Genomic DNA, 10,253 nt, shown 5'->3' on the forward strand with positions numbered 1-10,253 from the left:
GTTTTATTTAAGGTAATTATTTCTTTATCTCATTTACTACATAACACACATTAATAATTGTGTCATTAATATTGTAATAAACTTACAAGTCTTTGGCTTGTAAAATCTGTCTAAATCCAATATTTTGAAATTCAAAAAAATATATATTATATGGTCAAAATATCTGGTGGAAATAATCTAAGCACAATCTATCCTGAGTGGAGCACAATGCTTATCTTCGTCTCTAGTGTGTCAGCACTAAACGAGAGGTTTCCAGCCCGAATACACCTTTATTTTGCCCGGTTAATACTCAAATAACATGTCTGTCTAACCATAAAACACAACTGGCAGATGCCCAAATGACGTTACTTGCAGGTCCCGATTCATGTATCATTAAATGAATGTACTAAATAAATGTAATTTAAGAAAAAATACAAATGAAAACATAAATTAAGTTAACGTTACCATAAGTCTCAACGGTTGCCCCCCTCCCCCCAACTCTGCAGTGAAACCAGCAAAATGGTGGTATTGAACTGCTAAATGAATGAATTACTGTGGCATTGACTTCAAACCCAGTTAATTGTTAAAGTAAACTAGATGAGGTTTCTGCGGACTTTATGGAATGAGCGACTGTTTTGCTATCCTAAACTGCATTTTACTTGGTGTAATTTTGGTAACAAGCACAGTAGAACTTAAGCTAACATTAGCAGCTAACGTTAACGTTAGCTTACTGTTCAACAGCCCTGCTGAACAAAATGGGAAGCTTACTGTATCTGGATTTTCTTAGAGATATGATTTAGCTGGTGGTTTCTACACATGTCGAATTTAACTGACTGATAAACAGTTCGATGAGATAGTTTAAATTAAACTGGTAATGGATACTTACCGAAGAGTCTGACAGCACCCCAGGCGAAGCAGCCTCCATCTTCCTCCCCTTTGTCTGTCTCAGAGTAAAGCCACTGTTGCCAACTCCTCAGTAAGAAAAGTACCTATTGGCTGTCCTAAAAGTCGCTAGAAGTCGCTAAATGACATCATCGCCTAATTTGCATAATTGTCCATATGCATGTAATTGTAATGGCTGCTGTAGGAGAGAGGAATAACATTGTGGGAGAGACAAAAACTGAGTAAAAAAACCCCTGAATATGTTTAGAACTACAAATGAACCTTCTTTCAGTGATTTATATTAGACAAAGAAAATTTTACATTTACATCCCACCCAGACTGTAAACCAGGTCGGGATCAGCCAGCGGCGGTTCCGCGCATTGCGCGATTCACTTGCAGTCTGGACGTGGAGGGATTAACGTCTCCTGCTCTGACTGCTACTGGGAGGGAGGACTGGGCCGTCTGTGAGTGCTTTGAGGCGAGAGAGGAGCCCACGGCAGCATCCCCTGCTCATTGGGAAGAATAAGAATGATACGTGCTCTCACAACAGAGTCTCCAGAAGTCTTCAATAACATCAGAAAAAGTCGCTAGATTTGTCGCTAGTCGCTTTTTTGAAAAAGAGTCGCTAGAGGGGTCTGAAAAGTGGCTAAATATAGCGACAAAGTCGCTAAGTTGGGCACACGTAAAGGGCGACCCCTTCTCGCCTCTTAAAGTAACACACCGATTGTGTTAAACTGGTTCCCGCCTCTTAAAGTAACACACCCATTGTGTTAAACTGGTTGCCGCCAATTAAAGTGACACACCCATTGTGTTAAACTGGTTGCCGCCAATTAAAGTACCACACATATTGTGTTAAACTGGTTGCCGCCAATTAAAGTAACACACACATTGTGTTAAACTGTCCAGCACATTAAATGTGCTAAGCTTTCTGTGCATTTTGTACACAACTTGTGTTGAAATCCACACAAAATGTGTTACACAAGTAACAACACATTTTTTGTGTCATTTTTAACACATCTCTTCTAAGAGTGTAGTTGCATTGAATAGTGTTTTTTTGGGTATTTATTGTATTGTTAATGTGCCTGACATTCTGGAAACCTGCCTGTGAGGTTTTGGTGACGTGTGCGCACTGTCCGCTGGTCAGCCAAATTTCGGCTTACACCAGCTGCGCTCCCCCTGCGCTGACAGCAGGGTCCAAAACTAACTTTTTCACTTACCAGCCAGGCTGGCTGGTAAGTGAAATTTTTTACCAGCTGAAATTTTTTACCAGCCAGGCAGATATTTTACCAGCCAACCAAATAAAAATTGCTTTTAAGTGTTATAATTTGCTATCAGTATTATTTAGCATGTCATTTGGGTCTTGTATGCGATTCTCAATCAATATTTTAATAGTGTGCACTAATATTAGTAATAATGTATGCTAAAATATGAATAACTGTTTCAACAGTTACGTGTAATATTTGGGTTAATAAATTATGTTGTATTCTTACTACAGTGCATAAAGAATCTTTCATTAAGGAATTTTACATGAATCACTGACTTCAGCCCCCTTTGGACAGTTGAGACATAAGATTTTAGCTCGACCAGACTGCAACAGCAGGGCCTGCCCTATATAAACATGAATGTCTGACCAGTGGTGGACAAAGTATTCAACGACATGACCTGAGTGAAAGTAAAGATACTCTTGGTCAAATATTACTCCAATACAAGTGAAAGTTGTTCAGTCTTTTTTTTTTACTTAAGTGAAACTGCAACAACTGATTAACATACAAGTAAAGAACAGTCCCTTCATAAGTAAAGAACAGTCCCTAAAGTGCGGTGAGGTTTCTGGATGGTTACCTGCCACAAAGAGAGAAATGTGAACGGCTCATTTCTCCTCTGACACAACACATACCTGTGTGCTTGGCTGTTCAGGTACGTTTAGGCAGCGATCGCAGCGCACCAAAATTCTAGCCCGAGCCCGTTCACATCAGACGCGCATTTCTCTACGCCGGTCGACAAGCGGTTCTGCTCCCAGCTGCTGTCTCCGTCACATTTGGGGCTGTTTTTCCATCATGGGTAACTGTCCGGCTTGACACATTCGCTCGCGCAGAAAATAGACCAGACGCCGAAAAGATCACTGCAGGGCAGCTCCGCAGCCGGTGTGGATGACACAATCGGTTAACATGGGCGCCAAAAGGAAACTGGCTTCGCTTCAAGGCGCTTCGAGGCTATTCACAGCGCTTCCGCGGGCGGTGTGGCCCTGGCGTTACGTGACCAAAGATCGTCTCTGCCTGAAATACACATTACTCTGCCAGGAAACCAGCCGATACCAGCACCGTTCTACAGTAACAAAAAATGCATTTTTCACTGGTAAAAAAATAACTCGCCAGAGTGGGGAGTGGTCTTAAAAATTTACCAGCCAGAGACAAAATCTACCTGTAATTGGCGAGTGGCGAGTGTTAGTTTTGGACCCTGGCTGACAGTAGACCTGGTTTCAGCTGGCGAGCTTTTAGCGCACCTTCGGCGAAGCCTTTTGGCACGAAACTGTCACTGCGCCAAGCTGGATCTGTCGACACCTCCCCCTGCTGCACCGCCACACCCATCTCAGTGAACCTCGGTCTGCCAAACTACCAAACTGAGCGCGCCTCGGGTTGCGCCGCTCGAAACTAGCTCTGTGCGGGGTTCGCCACCCTGCGCTGCGCCGGGAAACTAGAGCCCATAGTGTATATAAATATAACTTAGTTTTCCTTTTTATTTCTCTTAGTTTTCCTTTTTATTTCTTTTTTCAGTAATACTTTTATATACTTTATTCTATTCTATTGCCTTTTCTATTGTGTATAATCTATTCTAATTTTAATGCAGGCAGCATCAAGGGTGTGATAACTACATTTTATGTGGTTTGTATACTGACAATAGTAACTCCTTAAACCATGAACCTTGCTGTATCTAGCCTGCTCAGAGATGGTGAAAAAAAAAACAGGAAACAGAAAACGCAGTTTTTCCTGTTGCCTCTCTGTCAGCACTGCAAAACTTGTGCTATATTTTACATCCATTTCGCAAGTTTTGATGGTGCTCTTTGTGGTTGGCTTTGGCAACTCACCAGTCTGTCTGCCGACTTCTAGCTAGCTCACTGCTAGCCAGGTCGAGCTTTTCAAATGTAAACATCAGTAAACATCGAGTAGAAGAGGGAGAAGATGGACACCAGCTAAACTAGCATCCTGCTAGCAACTGCACAGGCATTGAAAAATAAACTGGACAACCTCTGTACTGCATCAGTTTCCAATGGTATATCAGGAACTGTAATATCCTTTGATTCACCAAAACTTGGCTAAATCCTGGACAGCACCATTTAATCATGAGGCTCTTTTTCGACATGCTGATCTGACAGAGCAGAGGACTCTGGTGAGAGGAGAGGAGGTGTGTACTGGATCTTGTTCTGACCTATGGAATTGAAATTGAAAACTTAATAGTCTCTTCACAGAACCCTTCTCTATCAGACCATTACTTATTAACTTTTGATTTCTTTCTACTCGATTACATGCCACATGGCAAAAGTTACTATACTAGGTGTTTATTAGATAGTGCTGTAGCAAAACTTAAGGAAATTATTCCATCAACTTTAATTTTAATACCATGTCCCTCTGTAACAGAGGTTTCCCATACTGACTTTAAACTCTCCCAAACTGATTATCTTGTTGATAGCGCTGCAGGCTCGCTCAGAACAACACTCGACTCTGTAGCACCTCTTAAAACGAAGTTAATGAAACAAAGACATTTTGCTCCTTGGTATAACTCCCAAACCTGAAAATTAAAACAAATATCAAGTATGGGGGGGGGCCCTATTACTCATAATTAATAGAAGAAAATAAGAACAACCCCAGGTTTCTTGTCAGCACTGTAGCCAGGCTGACTGAGAGTCACAGCTCTATTGAGCCTTGTATTCCGTTAGCCCTCAGCAGTAATGATTTCAGGATCTTTTTTAATGACAAAATTCAAAATTCATGACCTCTTGTCCTCACACAGTACCAATCTACCCAATCTAGCTCACTGCTAGCCAGGTCGAGCTTTTCAAATGTAAACATCAGTAAACATCGAGTAGAAGAGGGAGAAGATGGACACCAGCTGAACTGGCATCATGTTCCTCTATTGAGCCTTGTATTCCGTTAGCCTTCAGCAGTAATGATTTCAGGATCTTTTTTACTGACAAAATTTAAAATTCATGACCTCTTGTCCTCACACAGTACCAATCTACCCTAAAACACAGGGAACTTTTCAATTGCTGCTTCCACCCTCTGTAACTCATCAGAGACTCCCCCTCACTCTCCACCTTCAAGAAAACCCTTGCAACACATTTGTTCAAAATTGCCTATAACCTCTAAATTCAGTGTACTTTGCCTGCCCTTTCTGGACTTCAGGAAGTCTTACCTTTAGTTAACACTTCCATATTAGACATGATCAATATCTCATTATTAACAGGCTATGTACCACAGTCTTTTAAGGTAGCTGTAATTAAACCTTAAAACAAAACAAAAATTAAAATAAATAAACTTCTAAAAAAAGCCCACCCTGGAGCCAGAGGTGTTAGCCAATTATAGACCCATATCTAATCTTCCCTTTCTTTCAAAGATCCTTGAGAAAGTAGTCACACACCAGCAGTGTGACTTTCTCCATGACAATAAATTATTTGAGGAATTTCAGTCAGGATTTAGAGTGCATCATAGCACTGAGACAGCACTAGTTAAAATTACAAATGATCTTCTGATTGCTTCAGACAAAGGACTTGTCTCTGTACTTGTTTTATTAGATCTTAGTAGGGCTGGACGATTAATCGAATTTTAATCATGATTTCGATTTTGGCTTCTCATAATCATAAAAACATTATAATCGAAGAAAAACGATTAATGTGCCGCACGGCGGGCGTGTATGTGGGTTCCTGTGCTGGAAAAGCACCGTGAATGCACCTGTGTTACGTGCAGCAGCAGCAAGCGTGTGACGTGTGTGGATCAATAATATGTGGAGCGAGCGATTGAGAACATGGCAGAAAGGCAGCCTTTGGTTGAGAAGAAAGGTAGGACAACTTCAGTGATCTGGAAACATTTTGGCTTCAAGTTGACGGATGTCGAGCAAAAGGAAATTGTTTGCAAAGTTTGTCACGCTGTCGTGTCTGCCCGTCAAGGCAACACGACCAACTTATAATCGTGTTTATTAATCGTGATTTCAATATCAATCAAAATAATCGTGATTATTATTTTTGCCATAATCGTCCAGCCCTAGATCATAGTGCGACGTTTGACACATTTGACCTTCAAATTCTGCTACTAAGACCGGAACGTTTAATTGGCCTAAAAGGTTCTGCGCTAAGCTGGTTTAAATCCTATTTGTCGGATCGATTTCAGTTCGCTCATGTTCATTATGATTCATCTTTTCATACTAAAGTTTGTTTTGGAATTCCACAAGGTTCTGTGCTCGGACCAATTCTATTCACTATGCTTCCCTTAGGTAACATCATTAGAAATCACTCTGTAAATTTCCATTGCTATGTAGATGATACACAATTATATCTATTGATAAAACCAGAAGGAACAGATCAATTAATTCAAAAATGCCTTAAAGACATAAAAACCTGGATGAGCTCCAATTTCCTTATGTTAAATTTAGACAAAACTGAAGTTATTGGTCTTGGCCCAAACACCTAAGAAAATCTATCTGAAGATATAGTTTCTCTGGATGGCATTGCTCTGGCCCCTAGCACTATTGTAAAAAAAAAAAACGTGCAGTAATATTTGATAAAGATTTGTCTTTTAACTCCCATATTAAACAAACTTCATGGACTATGTTCTTTCATCTGCATAATATTGTAAAAAAAAAACAAAAAAAAAAAACTAAGAAAAGAGATCATATTTCTCCTGTTTTAGCTTCTCTGCACTGGCTCCCTCATAGGAGTCATATCTTGGAGAGCTCATAGTTCCCTATTATCCCACCAGAACACTGCGCTCTGAGAAAGCAGGGTTACTCTTGGTTCTTAAAGTCTCCAAAAGTAGAATGGGAGCCAGAGCCTTCAGCTATCAGGCTCCTCTTCTGTGGAACCATCTTCCTGTTTCTGTCCGGGAGGCAGACACCGTCTCCACATTTAAGACTTGACTTAAGACTTTCCTTTTTGATAAAGCTTATAGTTAGGGCTGGCTCAGGCTTGCCTTGGACCAGCCCTTAAATAGACTGACATAAGCCTAGTCTGCCGGGAGACCTCCTATAATATACCAAGCCCCTTCTCTCCTCTCTCTCTCTCTCTCTCCTCAGATTCTGAGAAGTTGGTTATTCTTCACTTGCTAACATTCACGTCCTATTACTGCATGTCACTAACTCAGCTTTTTCTCCGGAGCCTTTGTGCTCCACTGTCTCACAGATTCCCTTGTATAGCAGCTACGCCTGGATGGTGTGTAGTGGTTGTGCTGCTGCCGTGGTCCTGCCTGATGCCTCCTACTACTGCTTTTATTACTAGTCATACTTTCACAGTTATTATACACATTATTGTTAGATACATATACTATCATATATTAATATATACTTACAACATATGCTACCAAAATTACTGTTATTATTATTATAATATTATTACTAAAATAAATGTTATTGTAGCTACTGTCATTACTGTCTACCCTGCATCTCTCTCTGGCTCTGTCTCTCTCGGTCTCTCTCTGTCTCAATTTCTCTCTCAGTCTCTGTTTATGTATCATTTTGTCATATGGATTACTGTAAATTTATTATGTTGATCTGTTCTGTACGACATCTATTACACGTCTGTCTGTCCTGGAAGAGGGATCCCTCCTCAGTAGCCCTCTGAGACAAATTGTGATTTGTGATATTGGGCTTTATAAATAAAACTGATTGATTGATTGATTGATTGATTGACTGACTTTACAGCGAATTAGGACTGGTGTGACACTGGGAATGTGATGTGCTGAAGAGCGCTGCCTGTGTTTTGGAGAAGCAACCATACAGCCTGCTTGCTGAGGTTCGGATGTGCAGACAGTTAAATCATTCCACAACCAGAAACCAAGGATTACCATCCGTAAACATGAATAATAATAAAGCAGCAGTCAACAATGAAAGAAGACGCAAAAAAGGACTAAATTACAGTACACAAGTTAAAGGAGCTGATGGTATTAGGGATACACAATATCGGATGTTTTGCCAATATCCAATATGCCGATATGTAATGACTTACTTGGCTGATAACCACTTTTTTCCCTACCTAATTTTAGTGATCATCAAGTCTCTTCTGTAGTGAAATTAACATCATATTATGCATGCATACTTTTATCTTGATGGCCCACCAGCAGATGGAAACATGAAATACAATACTCATCAATGTACATAATATTCATTCACTGTGCAAAATAAGTAAAAGCATGTTGTGCAATTCTGATAGGTAATTTTAAAGCTAATATTGGCCAATACCAATGACATGCCAATATTAATATGCATCCCTTGATGGAATCACATTTCACTGGAGTTGTATCTTGTGTAATTCCATGTGACAAATAGATGATTGATGAGTGTAGGAGATGACCATTCTTGTCATATATTTATGTGATTGGACTGGGATAAAGTGTCTCTTTCGGCATTCTTGTTTCAACACCGTATGGAAGTGTCTTCATATGTTATAATCAGAAAAACTTAATGAAATGCGTTAATATTGTAAAATAACATTATTGCATCAGTAATGTGGATGTGATGACTAAGTGAGTAAAGGCAAATACAAAAGTCTGATAAGGTCGGAAAATCACATCACTTTACTGTAATGTAGCCTCTAAAACACGAACAGATAACATTTATGGTATTACGATATGCCAAATCTGAGATGATATCTAGTCTTAGATCACAACATCAATATAATATTGATGTATTGTCCAGCCCTATCCAGTAATAACAAGAAATAAAAGTCACAAACCCATTAAAAAAATTCTAATGTGAATGAGATCTTGTAAAAATTAGGCCAAAACAAAAAATGGCACAAATATTTTTTTGTCATGGTGCAGCATATTGCTGCCATAACATGATGTCTGAGGAGTTTCTAATTCATAATTACCTGATTGAGATGTAGATTCTGCATGGCCTGCTGCAGACTGGTTACAGCTGGACATCTCTTGCTCTGGTGGTTTGAGTCGATTTGTCTCCATCTCTTTTGTCTTTTTCTGCTCTTTGTTGCCAAATTGTAAGTGTCCTCAGCTGTCCGTCTGCTTTGGCAGGCATCAAGATCACGCACCAAGCTCAAAGAGTCATCATCCTGATTCCAACTGTCTGTCATCCCCTCAAAGTCTGGGGAAGAATAACACACATAGAGAAATGGCAGTCAGATAATGACACTATGTGGTTTCATAGACTATTCAACCCAAACCAAAGCATATGCATAATCACAACGATTTGAATCGGAAAGTCCTCCAGACTAAACAACGACACACCTCTTGTCATGGCCATCTAAAACAATCCACATTGTGAGTGTCTTTTGATTTGACAGCCCAACTAGCAGGATGGCATTGTTTGCCAATGCCTTCTAGAATTCTAAAAACATTACTGACAATTACAAATGGATTCTTATGATGTATATGTGGCACAAAACCTACTTGGTGAGGATAGTAAACAGGGTTTCCATACATTCTTAACAATAAATTGTAAAAACCTTGGCAGCTCTTAGACACACACTAACTTTGCTATGAAGTTAGCGTAGGCTATTCGTTGTTAAAGCTATCAGAATATGTACCTCCTAAAGTCGCCAAATGTCACAGCACATTTGAAGCTAAAGTTCTAATACGGTCACGGTATGTTTGGAAGAATATAATTTAACTTTATTGCTGTTTTCTTTGTTGCTTTTGCTAACTTATCTCAATGTTGAGAAATACAGAGAATGAAAATCGTCTAACATTACTCCCTCTATAACAGGTCTTGTGACAAAGTCTGTTACCTGTCTAAATAAGGTTTAACATACTTTCCCTCTCCGTTCGGTTCCTCTTCTTCAGCAATGACAGGCTCGAAGCAAAGAGTTGTGTTCAGTGTCAAGTCATCCGTCACCGGCAACTGTGTCTTGTTGCAGACACTCTCAAGCCAGATACTTGTCTATTAGTGGTATTACGGTACGGGTGGTTAGAACAGCCAAAAAGGACGAGGACTGACGCGTTTTCAGCAATGACTTCTCCTCTGTTTCTCTCAGTTCAAGCTGCTTTACTGGCATGACTGCATTCGAAACAATGTTGGCAAAGCATATTAACACAATACAACACAAATATAACAAGCATAAACAATAACAATACATTAATAATAATTGCAATTAAAACAAAACAAAACATGGAGAGCATGGCTATGGCAAGTACACACTTCTGTTTGTTTCTCTCTCTCTCTCTCTCTCTCTCTCT

The 10,253-nt window shown here is 39.8% G+C and overlaps 1 protein-coding gene across 2 annotated transcripts in view; it reads right to left on the bottom strand.

The window, feature by feature from the left end:
* LOC126393934 (26S proteasome non-ATPase regulatory subunit 10-like) overlaps positions 1 to 9,959 on the bottom strand; it is a 58,987-nt gene extending 49,028 nt beyond the window's left edge. For both annotated transcript variants that reach the window (XR_007570319.1, XM_050050384.1), the window contains exons 1-2: positions 9,830 to 9,959; positions 8,933 to 9,162 (exon numbers count right to left, since the gene is read on the bottom strand). Coding sequence is in view for 1 of the 2 variants with exons in the window: in XM_050050384.1 (XP_049906341.1) it covers positions 8,933 to 9,023 (91 nt within the window). In the remaining variant the exon portion in view is untranslated. The remainder of the gene's footprint in view (positions 1 to 8,932; positions 9,163 to 9,829) is intronic.
* Between the last annotated feature and the right edge of the window lie 294 nt (positions 9,960 to 10,253).

The sequence above is a fragment of the Epinephelus moara genome, chromosome 8 (assembly GCF_006386435.1).
Source record: "Epinephelus moara isolate mb chromosome 8, YSFRI_EMoa_1.0, whole genome shotgun sequence".
Lineage (NCBI taxonomy): Eukaryota > Metazoa > Chordata > Actinopteri > Perciformes > Serranidae > Epinephelus > Epinephelus moara.